The sequence below is a fragment of the Brachycentrus maculatus genome, unplaced genomic scaffold, assembly GCF_059751285.1.
Source record: "Brachycentrus maculatus isolate JH-2025_06_01 unplaced genomic scaffold, ASM5975128v1 h1tg000711l, whole genome shotgun sequence".
Lineage (NCBI taxonomy): Eukaryota > Metazoa > Arthropoda > Insecta > Trichoptera > Brachycentridae > Brachycentrus > Brachycentrus maculatus.
This window is the reverse complement of record NW_028281442.1, coordinates 694,876-708,362: the sequence shown is the minus strand read 5'-3', so window position 1 is coordinate 708,362 and position 13,487 is coordinate 694,876. Positions and strand designations below refer to the sequence as shown.

At 30.5% G+C, this 13,487-nt stretch overlaps 1 protein-coding gene across 4 annotated transcripts in view; it reads right to left on the bottom strand.

Annotated features, from left to right (window-relative positions):
- Nucleotides 1–8,425, bottom strand: part of LOC148300477 (glutamate receptor ionotropic, kainate 2-like) — a 43,524-nt gene extending 35,099 nt beyond the window's left edge. For 3 of the 4 annotated variants that reach the window (XM_088274712.1, XM_088274710.1, XM_088274709.1), the window contains exons 1-3: nt 8,311–8,425; nt 3,671–3,808; nt 1,035–1,181 (exon numbers count right to left, since the gene is read on the bottom strand). In XM_088274712.1, coding sequence (XP_088130838.1) covers nt 1,035–1,181; nt 3,671–3,758 — 235 coding nt within the window. In that variant the 5' untranslated portion in view covers nt 3,759–3,808; nt 8,311–8,425. The remainder of the gene's footprint in view (nt 1–1,034; nt 1,182–3,670; nt 3,809–8,310) is intronic. The other variant, XM_088274711.1, reaches the window with a different exon arrangement.
- Between the last annotated feature and the right edge of the window lie 5,062 nt (nt 8,426–13,487).

The window sequence follows — 13,487 nt, the reverse complement described above, 5'->3', positions numbered from 1 at the left end:
GAAATTTGAAGAAAAACATACACACAAAACAGGGTCTTCAAAAAAAAAATTACGAAAACAAACCAACGTTAACTGCTAAAATTTATTTTCATTATTTGACTTGGCAGGCACTTTATAGTTATATCTATCCATTTTTAATTTAAATTTTACTTGGTAAATACCAGTGTTTCTTAAAATCTATTGTGACACATGTTTCGGTTATTGAACATCGACAGGATGTGTTTAAAAATGACAGACGGAATGTAACGACACACGTGTCACAATAGATTTTCAGAAATAGTTGTATTTACCCAACATACATTTTTTCCACAATTATTTTGATTTTGTTTTCAAAAAAGAGAAAAAAAACATATTTCAAAAATAAAATATAAAAAAATGGTTAAAAACAAAGTTGTTTATTATATAAAGTTTATAAAATGTGCCACAAAGTATCTGCGAAAAACATTCAGAAAAAAAGAAATATTTTTGTTTATTTTTATTATTAAAAAAAATATTTCAATTTAACAGTATTTCTGTGAGCCTAAGCTACTCATTATTAGAAATTATTATCAAATTGTAGTAGAGTGGGTTCGAACCGAGAAACTCTGACTCGACAGTCCGCGACACTAACCACGGGAACATAGCCCGACACAATTGAGTTTAATGTTTCCATATCTTTATTTTAACATGGGAATAAATTATATTGTAAATAACATATATTTTTCAGACAGCACAGACTCTTGATTTATGTACTTATAATAGCACTTTTGTCCGTCTCTGTAGTGTAATGGTCTGCACGCTCGGCTACCGTTCTGGAGGTCCCGGGCTCGATTCCCAGGGGGGGGTAAAATAAATATGAGTGTTTTTTTCACTGTAATATTTATTCAATATTACCCTGGACTGGTACCTGAAGCGGAGGGCTGATCACCTTTCCTTCATGTGTAAAACGATCAAGATAACACTGCGTTTATATGACGCAGTGCCCTATGCACCATTGGGGTGCGGATAAGGGTTTTATTTTATATATATATCATGGCAAAACTTCAGCAACTCACCGACTTTGCCAGCCTTAAAGCTGTCAGTAGTTGTAATTGTCCTGACGATGGGTGAAATCTCGAAATCCTTGTTATACATGTTGACTCTGTCTATGGCGTACTTGAAGGCAACCTCTGCATCGTAATTACTCTCGTGAAAGATGCCCCCTGAAAACAAAAGTTTACGGTTGGTACATTGTCGATTTTTAATTTGTTGCCGACGGAGGTCAGACGTCAAAACAAAATATGGAATAAAGGCAAAATAAAATAATGGGTAAATGATCAAGAGTTATTTTGACCAGCTAATTTATGTACAATATTTTGAGTGTGTCCAAATACTTGTTCATAAAATCTGGATTATCTCCAATTACAGGAGTTATTTTAATTTTTTTTGACATCTCATCATTCTTTGATGCGATGTATGAAAAAATAATGTGAAAATAACTCCTGTAATTGAAGATAATCCAGATTTTCTGATTAAGAGTTAATTCACAGGGAGGTCACAACTGTGACATAAGGGATGCAAGATCCCTTAACTCATTCTATGAAAATTTTAAAATAGTTATTTTATATTTTATTTTCTCTTTTTTTGGAAAATACTTTTATATATTTTTTAACGTATGTTATAAGAACTCTACTGACAAGAGACACAAGGTGGCTTAGTGGGTCTCTGCCAAAAAGATATATTTTTTTAATTTTTTAATGAATGTATGCAGTATATGATTCATATTTATATGTTTATTTATCTACATGCTAATATTTATATGTATGTATATACATAATCATGTTTAAAAAAAAAACAACAACAAATTTGAGAATAGTTGCTGCGAAGAATTTTAAGCGAGCGGTGATTTGACTTTGGGAGGAATGAAGAGATAAGGCGTAGGACGCATCAAATCTTGGTCACAACTGTTGTCAAGAAAAGGCAATTCGGTTGGCTTGGCCATGTGCTCCGCATGCCTCCTGAGAGTCTTAATCAAGATTGCCTCTTTTACAAGGCATCAGGTTCGCGCCGCCCAGGACGACCACTGCTGACAATTCGTCGGCAGTTCCCGTAAAAAAAAATCGAGACGCGGATCTGACTTGGGAGGATGCAAGGGAGCTAGGAGCTGACAGAAAAGCCTGAAGACAATTTGTGGACTCCATACACTCCACATAGGGGGCGGATATGGTTTAATAATAATACTTTGTCTATATTTACACACATATTTATGGTATAAGGGACGGATGATATTTTTAAACGATTATTTATAACATTTTCTTGATTTTTTGTTACACATAGTTTTTTTCCTAAGGTTTTAGTGATAATGCAGTTATGATATCTTAGTTACGTATTTGATCAATTTTTCAATAAAAATTAATGAGTTTCAATTTAAATATTTTAATATTCACACATGCAGCTTTTTTTTACATATAAGAGAAATATGCGAGATCCTAGACGTCGTTTGGTAGGCAAGACAACGAAGAAGACAACGGTATGCGCATCATCTAGCAGTGTTTGAAAATGATGCAGAATGCATCGAAACACGTGTCATAATAGATTTTTATTAAATAGCATATACTTAGTAAAACTCAAATTATCATTGTTTGTACTAAAGCCAATGCAAAAAATGACTTTTAAGAAGTTTCCGACAATTTCAAAGACGTTATATAAAAAATCACAATTAAATCTACCAGTCGTAGGAGATACATATATTACCTTTAACGTCACTTGGCAAGCGAACGCATTCCTTAAATTCTTCCTAGAACGCAACTCTACTGTTTTATGACTAATCTACAAATAATGTCCACATGTTCCTGACATTAAAAGAAACAACCCACTTTTGATCACATACAAATGTTTCTTCTGTATTTTATCTGTCCGACTCCATAGTGCAGTGATTAGCTCACTTGGCTACTATGCTTGAGGTCACGGGCTCGATTCCCAAGGGGGTCAAAATAAATACAAGCGTTTATTCGCTCTAAAAATTATTTAATGTTACTATTTATCTATTGTTTCGGTATTTACTTTGTGGTACGACATGTAAAAATGATTAAGGAAACACTATTATTCAGACCTGACGATGGAAGTTTAGCTTCCGAAACTAGTAGTCATGAATAAACTCAAGTGGTAAAAAACAAGTGTTTCCTTAATAATTTTACTATATACTAGAACCTGAAACGTATAACTAATCAACTTCCCTTCATATAATTAAAAATCAACTAAACATTGCATCAATTTCATGCAGTGCCCTATGCACCATAATCATTGTTATCTTGATTGTTAAAAAATATATGAAAGGAGGGTGATCAGCCCTGCGCTTCAGATACTTATCAAGGGTGTCGGGTGGTTAGTGTCGCGGACTCTAAAGTCATAGTTTATTCGTTCGAATCCAAACATTTAATAATTATTTCTAATGGCTCACAGAAATAGTATGAAATTGAAGCATTTTTGTAAATAATAAATAAAAATTAAAAGATATTTCTCTTTTTGTAAAAAAATATATATTAAATGTTATAAATATTTCAGTGAAAATCGATTATTTATTGTCACCCCCCTGGGAAACAAACCCAGCCCTCCAGCATGGTAGCAAAACTCACTGATCACAACACAGCTTTTTATTTTAATTGTAAGAAATTAAAATACTATAGTAATAATTAATATATATTCTACTTACCAACTTTGAACACCTTTTTCTCTTGTACATTGGCGTAACACAACACGAACCAATGTATTAATATCACGATCTTCCATAAACACTTCATTTTATTTTAAATGTATTGACATTCACATTTGAGAAAACACTTCCCGGCTACTAAACATTTATTTTTTTAAAATAAAATTTAAGAATAAAATTTTAAAAAAATAAATGTTATATATATATATATATATATATATATATATATATATATATATATATATATATATATATATATATATATATATATATATATATATATATATATATATATATATATTTATATATATATATTTATATATATATATATATATATATATATATATATATATATATATATATATATATATATATATATATATATATATACATATATATATATATATATATATATATATATATATATATATATATATATATATATATATATATATATATATATATATATATATATATATATATATATATATATATATATATATATATATATATATATATATATATATATATATATATATATATACATATATATATATATATATATATATATATATATATATATATATATATATATATGTATATATATATATATATATATATATATATATATATATATATATATATATATATATATATATATATATATATATATGTTTACGAGATAATCTAGTGGCAGTTGCTCTCACTTATTTGGGTAGGACGTTCATTTATAAATACCATATAGAAGTAAAACTTTTTGATTGTGTCCAAATACTTTTTCACAAATCTGGATTATATCCAATTAGGAATTATTTTTCAGATCATTATTTTGACATTTCAACATAGGTGAAGAAGAATATGAAAGTCTGGGCATTGACGAGGCACTGAAATTGAAATTGAAAATCCAGTCAATTCAAGCAATTTATTTGGAATTTGCATGATAAATAAATAGAAGGTTCAAGAATTTGAGTAGTGTGGTTGTCAGTCATGGGAAGAATTAGTGAATGTTACACGTGTTTAAATTGATTATTTATAGTAGCCTATGATGGTCGTCAGCCCCGTAAATGCTCAGACTTCCATAATCTTCTTCATCTTTGATGAGATGTCAAAAATTAATGAAGTATTATTTGCATGCTGTTGTAAAGATTGTCTGTGTGAGATATGTATTTTTCATATTTTATGAGAGTTTTAGTTTTTTTTAATAATTGAAAAATGATATAACATATTTATTATCAATATGTTAATATAAAGAAAGAATTGTTTTTAAACGGTTTTTCGGGTATTTGAAAGGCTTACAACCTGTCATCGGCTGGGTTTAGTCGTCACTTTTGCTTTAAACTATTCTGCCTATTTTTACGACCCCCTTAAAATGATTTTTGGAAGCAGTATATATGTCATAAAATTTTCTAGTGCCCATTCACGTGCACATTTAAAACGACATCTAGCGAGATTATTGTGAAATAAAAAGCGATTTTTCTTTTAATATTATCTCCAAAGTTTATAGATGGCTTTATTTTATTAAAATTATTCATGATTTCAAAATAAAAGTTTCTGATTTGATTATAATAATAAATAATCTATTATTCAGGTTTTCTTATACAAACTGAAATAATAAATTAATTGTATGTATAACAATCTTGGCTGATTACTCCAAAGGCAAACTGAAGCAAAGTTCTCCGAAACAATTATTACAAACAACCGCGTTGTTTTGAATTTCAGGCCCCAAACCGTATTCCTGAAAGTTTTCAGAAGTTTCTGATAGATGAGCGGTATCGGAGTTGTGGACACTTTTCAGTTTTCAGTTTCAGCAAGAAATGTCAAAGGCCCGAAGTGTTAAATAACTTGTGCAACAATGGAAATATAGACATTTTTATATTTTAAAAAATATAAATATATATGAAATATTTATGCACTGAATAAACACAATTTAGCTACCGTGCTGGAGGTCCTGGATTTAACTCCCAGTGGGGGGTGAAAATAAATATAAGTGATTTACACTCTAAAGTAAACTTTATTTAAACTAGTGACGATGGTCAGGATTTATACGTTATTTTGATTATTCTTGATTTATACATATGTGTCGCCTACTTTCAAAAACCGCCAGATCCATGTGAGTCAATTTTTCAAAAAATGCAAAATTCTCCGGCAACATTTATGTTTAAAAAAATGTCTATCATTAGATAAAATAATATGCAATAGTGATTTTTTTTGGAAAAGTTTTCAGTATTAAAAAAACACCTAAACTGATAATGACATCATCTTTTTTTTTGCTATCCCTGCTCTGTGATTGGCCGATATGGGTCGGAAGCCAAGTTCCATGAATATAGCGGAATTAGAAATACAACGCTGTTTTTAAGTATTTTTAGCAGGGTTTTCAAATATATAAATATTTTAAACAATAAAACCCACAATTGGCATTCCGTGAGTGTATTCATTTTAAAATCTTATATAATTGGATCTGGCGAATTTTGAAAGTAGGCAACACATATCGCTCACTCCTTTCAAGAACGTCATAAATCAAAAATCATCAATTTTCAGTCATGCATGTTTTCGGAATGCCCAAAAAATGTACTATATCCCAACAAAAGCGGCATATTTTTAACATAATATTTACCCACTACAGGACAGAAAGTGTTGTTTTTGCATTTTGAAGAAAAGGTATTGTTTAATTATTTTTTTATATATACTAAATATTTTTCAAATGGAGAAAAACATTCGGGTTTTACCTTAAAAGAACTGTAGCACAGTAAAAAGGTTAATAAGTGGCGTGATATTTATTTTTAATACATTGTATTATATTTTTAAACGTTAAAAACGATCTCCAGAAAAATCATGTTTTTTGATTTATGACGTTGTTGAAAAGAGTGAGCGATATGTGGCCAGATACTGCTTTTGCATAAACGAGTACGAAAACATTGAATATATTGCAATGAGTTACAATATGAATTATTAAATCATTACAATATTTTTTTAAAAAAAACAATGCTTTTTTAACGTTTCTTCAAGAGACTAAAAAAAACCTAAATGGAGTTTTAGTATAAATAGAGGTAGTGAAAAAAATGTCATTATTATTTATATTAAAAATCATCAAGAATAATTTGTAAAATTTTTGAGAAATTATTTTTTTAATCCTGTATACACAAACATGACTCAACAGAACTGGTTTACAAAATAGAACAAGGGGCTCATAAAATATATTATGATAGTACAGTCATAAGTCCTAAATTCCAGTCTAATTTTGGAGCACGCAATTTTCATTGAAGCGACATCTGACAACGGAAATAACTCACATGTTGTAATATATTAAAAAGATATAAAAAAAAAATAACTGTCTTCTCCATGAAGCCCTCATATGAGGTCTTCATGGAGAAATAACTCCATATGTTAAAATTACTACCAAATATTTTTAAAAACTACATATCATGGAATTTCGTCGATAGCAAATTACTTTAAGATTAGCTTGATCTAAATACCACCATAAGAAATATATGAAGAAAATTCTTTACGTTAGCAAACGATATAACGAAGGTCCATTTTATTTTCAATTTAAATTTCACAATTTGACAGGTTTTAAGTCCTGCAAATGCCCAGACTTTTATATTGTTCTTCATCTGTCAAAATATAAAAAATGTCAAAAATGTGGAATAAATTTCATGTTTCAAAGTGATATTTTCTTTTAAATTTCGTAATAACGCTGTCAGAAGATGAAACAGCTGTCATTTTAATTAAAGGAAAACTTGATGGATGACTTCATCCAAAATGTATTTAGAAAACAGAGAACATTATTTCTGTTTATACACGGTAAAAATCGTTTACAGTGAAAATGGATACAGCGAACAATCGACTAACCCGAAAAAAAATATTGCTCGATTACGCAGAATGCTTTCATATTGTACATACTGAAAAGACCAAACATAAATTCCTTCACAACATTTTGGGTGTATACAAACACATTTACTTTTTTTGACATCTCAATATAGATAAATAACTGATCAAATTGAAAGCACAAAAAATTATAAATCATGTTTTCTATCGTTTCCCAGTATGTAAAAACAATCCGGGTTCGGATCTTGCATACATTAAAATTTTCAATCCAACAAAGATGACTGTTTTGAACTCATTTGTAATGTTTTATGAGATTAATCATATATCTAGGAGTTCAAAAAAAATTGTATGGTTGTCAATCATGGGTAAAATGGTGACTACTACACGTGTGTACTTTACACAAGAATAGTCAAGTGATCACTTTGATCACTTGACTATTCTTTGACAGGTCATAAGCACTATAAATACCTAAACATCCATTGTTTTCTTCAACTCTCACCATTTTACCCTACTTAATTTTAATTATGAGATGTCAAAATAACTCCTAAGCAGAGAAAATAAAGATTTGTGAATAAGTATTCGAACACATTCAAAACACTGTGATTAAATGTTTTGATTTAAATCTTTAAAATCACGACAAAAGACAATATTAAAATTCACTTTTTTAACTCGAAATTCGTTCGGTACAAAAAATTATAGTCCATATTATTTCGGCTTAAACGGATTTCACTCTATATGTAAAAAATTATAAATATTTGCTTAAAACATTAGTGATATTTTAAACTTAAACTGTTAAATTTTTTTCACTTTTTTACCGTTAACGTCAATTCTTTACTGTTAACTTAAAGATTCTTATTTGCGTTCCGACTTTTCACCGGTCGATCCGAAATTTCCCAACAAACTGAGCCGATTTCTCGACGTATTGCCGACCGTGTTGCTAAGATCATCCGAAGTCTTTAAATAAATCTGGGTTAATTTGGTCAGACGGATGCGACTGCTGGACGTCCGAGTCCCACTTACCGACGGAGCACAAAATCCGCGGGATAATTTCAATCTGAACACCGAATCGAATTTCCGTTTTCCAGATTGGAATTCCGCTAACGCTAAAATTAAGGGGTCGTTGAAATTGCGCTAACGGTAAACTTAAGAGGTCATTGAAGTTCCACAAATTAAACTTAAGAGGTCGTTGAAATTCCGCTTACGTTTAACTTAAGAGGTCGTTGAAATTCTAGTAACTTTGAACTTATGAGATCGATGAAATTCCCTTAAGGTTAAACTTAAGAGTTTAATATTTTTACCTGTGACTGGTAAAAACACGTTTTTTTTATAAATCATGTCACCTTCAACGCGTTCATAGATGGCGGTAGAAATTTTTACTTGTTTAATTGCATAAGTTGGTATATTTAACGTGTCTTTCAATATTACAATGAAAATATAAAAAGTGGCAAAATATTATAAGTTGAAGTATATTAATAACTGCTTGTAATTTCGCCCACCCCGTAGCAATGTGATTTGGTTAGAATCCCGAAGGTTTCTGGTTCAATTCCTGAGAGAATTTAACTAAATATGCGTGATTTTTCTCTCTAACAATTATTAAATATTACCCAGGACCGGTACCTGAAGCGCAGGGCTGATCACTTTGCCTTCGTGTAATTAACAATCAATATAACACTGCGTCGATGCAATGCAGTACCCAATGCACCATTTTAGTGTGGATTATGATAAGAAGAAAATGATGATTTAATACGTTTTTGCCGTATGAGTTCGTACATACAGCCCTTAAAATTTCGCACCCCGTGTTTGAAAATCATAACACGATTTCATCCATTCAAACTTCAAGAAAACATCACAAAGTTAATAATAAACTGGGAATTTAATTAACAGTATAATAGAACGCGTTAACGTTTATTAGGGTCATGTTTTGTATCAATTTTTAGATTTACACATGTGTTACATATGTCTGACATTATCAGGGTGTGTTGAGAACAATGTAATCAACACGCGTTAGCATCTTAATTATTTCAACATAACATTTATGTATGTTTACTAATTAGAATCGTTTTTGTAAACTTTTTTTTATTTTTTTTTATTAATTTTTAAAGCATTAACTTTGTAGATCATTGTAATATATTTTGGAGATATAAAATGACATAGTTTTTTGATCCACTCACATTTTTATTAAAAACCAATTAGTTTCGGCAACAACCTATTGCCCTCTTCAGGGTTTGTTTTATGACTTAACATACATACATGATATATTAAAAAAAGTGAAGAAATTAATATTTTTAAATTTATTTAAAATAATAATATTATTTGATACAATTTAATACAATTTCTATACGTTTCTACTTAATACAATCTTGTAGTTTTAGTTGTGCTGAGCCTCTCCAAAAAAGAGGTTGAGCTCTTGTGCTTGGAGAGGGACATTTAAAAAAAATGTTTGTTTATTATATATTTGTTAATTGTTATTATAAAGTCACCTTTTTGATAATTTAAATACCTTTTCAGTAATTCTTGCAGTCATTTTGTGGTAATATTTATACCACATTTAATTTATTTTCACTTGATAAATACCACTTTTTCATAAAATCTAGTGTGACACATATTTCGACGCATTCTACATACATCAAACACCGTATTTACGAAATATGCGGAAAACGATGTATGATAGATGTTTGAATGGTGATATAAGAAAATAATGCAAGGATGAGAAAAGCATTATGGATAAAATTAAGAAAGGTGTATTAAGATGGTTTGGATGTGTAGAACGAATGAGGGAGAAAAGAAGACTTAAACAAATTTATGAAGATAATATAGTTTGAAAAAAGGAGCAGAGGAAGACCGTGGAGAACTTGGCATAATCAAGTATTAAAAATAATTGGCGGATATGTATGCGGAGATACATGAATGTGGAAGAGTAAAAGAGTCTTCATCTATGGCAATGTAACTGAATTTTTGTTGATTTTTTTTCAAATAATATTTTCTTCGTTTTTTTATGTTTCAATAATGAACAGGTTTATGTGTTTATAAATCATATTTAAACACTATCATTATTTTATATATTGAAATGAATGATAAATATTTCGTATTTAAAAGCACTGTTAGCTTCGTGGTATGGTAATATAACACTCTCCTTATCATTCATCGTTAACTTTGTGCAACGTTTATTATTATTTTTTTTGTTATGTCGTTTTTATTATTAAATTAGCTGTAAATTGTAAAGAACCCTAGAGGAGATTTCTCACGAAAACAGCTGTATGTAAATTGCCCGATAAATAAAGTCAGTGTGGTGTGGCATTCTACTATCTCTGACTACCCTTATGGGTAAGCAACGAAATGATTAGTTAGTTAGTTAGTATTTTCCAGAAGGTCAACACTATTTTAGTTTCTTGAATGATTTTTGCAAGTACTTTCTGGCATATTTTATAAGCATTATAAAATAAAACAACTTGGTTTTTAACCACGTTTTTATTGGTACATTTTTTCTCCAACCGGTTTCGACAAGAGCCTTTTCATCATCAGGTTTTAACATGTAATATTTTGGTAATTTTAGTACAGAGTATATGTGTTTGTACATATATGCTGGGTATTTCATAATCCGTTTGTTAATCTGAAAGGTTTTAAGGGGAACCTATTAAAATCTGTACATGATTCATACGAAATGTGGAGCTCAGACCCTTTTCCTTTTTAAGGGTCGATACGAATTATATGTAATTCTCGTACATAATATATTTATGATCCCTAGCCTTAATTTAAAATCTGGTACGGAACAAAATTTCGATGAATATTTTTGAAGCGAAAATTCTTAGGCGGTGATTTGATAATAATCGATAAATGTATAAATAAATGAACGAGAATTCAGGTAAAAAATCGAACATTCTTCGGTTATTCCATATTCATATATCTCTTACAACGATTAAAGAAAACACTTGTTTTTTACCACTTGAGTTCACATATATCTCTTCATATATACCCGCCGATTACTCCTACTCCCGATCTGACTACATTTAAGCTTTTGAAATACTTGATAATGCCAAGTTTAACTCTGTCTTTCTCTGCTTCTATTGCCAAATACATTCATTTCATAATTTTGTTTCGCTGTTCTTTCGTCACTCATTCGATTCACATGCCCAAACCATCGCAAAACACCTTTCTTAATTGTATCGATAATGCTTATCTCGGCCTTGTATTTTTCCTTATATCACCACTCGAACATCAATTATACATCGTTTTGCTGCACATCCTTCTGAGACATCACATTTCGAACATATTCAGTCTACTTTCATACTAATTTTGCCAACTCCATGCTTGACTTTTATCCATAAAAAATATAATAATTTCATTAATTGATTCGGCAGTCCATTTTTAATTTGATTATTACTTGGTATAATCAATTAAAATGCAACATTTTTTTCACAAAACAAACCAACTACGTTTATTTATATTAATCGATTCGACAGTCACTTTATTTACCCTATACGGTATTTATAAATGGTGCAAAATGCATCGAAACACGCGTCACAATATATTTTAAGAAATAGTGGTATTTACCTAGTAAAATGTACTTAAAAAGATAAATAAATCTTATTTTTCTTATTTATCTATGTTTACTTCCTAGGTGGAGCATATGGCCAACACGAGACGTCCCCAAGTCACTCTGTCACAGCGCCATCTCCTTGACTTCTTCCCAGGTCAGTCCGGCATCTCGAAAATCCGCTGAGTATAGTCGGTGAATGGTCGTCAGCGGCCTTCCGGGGCGCCGGAATCCTCGGGGTTGGAAGAAGAGACATGAGGGGTTGATGCTCTCGGGTGGCATTCTAAGGACATCTTAGATCAGTGTTCCGCACACTGGTGTATCGTGGTAATTAGTTTGTGTGCCGCAGAAAAAAGTCACTTACTGATAAACGAGCAAGAAGAATTCATCGCTAAAAACTGATATTAAAACTGAAATTTTCGGAAACACAGCTAGCACATTTTTGGCTGCATATAAAAAATGAATATCCACTGCTTTCAAAGCGTGCTATTGCAATTCTTTTACTATTTGCCACGACTTACTTGTGCGAATTGGGATTTTCGACTCTAACTGCTATTTAAACAAAAAAAAAAGAGAACGCCAGTGGACGATCAACGAAGAGATGAGAGCAGCCTTATAAACAATTGCTCCAAAATTTTATCGCCTGTGCTCTGTTAAGCAGGCTCAGATTTTGTGTAATTTATGTTTCCGCATTTTATTAATTTTAATAAGAAATCAATATTCAATAAACTTTGTTTTTACCTTTAGAGTACCTTTATAATTTCTCTAGTGAAGTTCTAGTGATTCAAGAACAATATTTCAAAATTGGTTCATATATAAAGAGCTTCCAAGAATTTGAGTAGTGTGGTTGTCAATAATGAGTAGACTTGATGAATGTTGCACGTGTGTTAAGTGATCACTTAAACCAGCCTATGACGGTCGTCAGCCCCGTAAATGCCTAGACTTCCATATTCTTCTTCATCTTTGATGAAATGTCAAAAAATAATATGAAAATAAATAATCTTTCATTATTGAGAGGAGAAAACAGAATGGGTAATACGGTTTGCTTAAAATTTGGAAATTAATAGAATACTACTAAACTAATGAATTTGGTAGAAAGAAATTGTTTGTACATCCCTTGTGTGCCTATAAGAGCGCGTCAGCCCTTAGCTATTCCCAGTTGCAGTTAAATCTGATCGCTGACAGAGGAAAGCCTTTAACTTTCAGTTATAATTACTGCCATGTGCAGTCTTGTCCTCGAATTAATATCAGCCCGGGAAAGTCTGCACAAGTGTCAAGTGTGGGGAGCAAAGCATTGCAAGAGTGGTTGGAACTCACCAAGTTTATCTCTAGCTTTCAACCACCGTGGTGGCCAAAATTGTAGACACTTTAAAAAATTGTCAAAAAAAACAATTTTGATACTTTTTTGTACCTTTACTTGATATATTTTTTTATTTATTTCAAAACATATTACATACA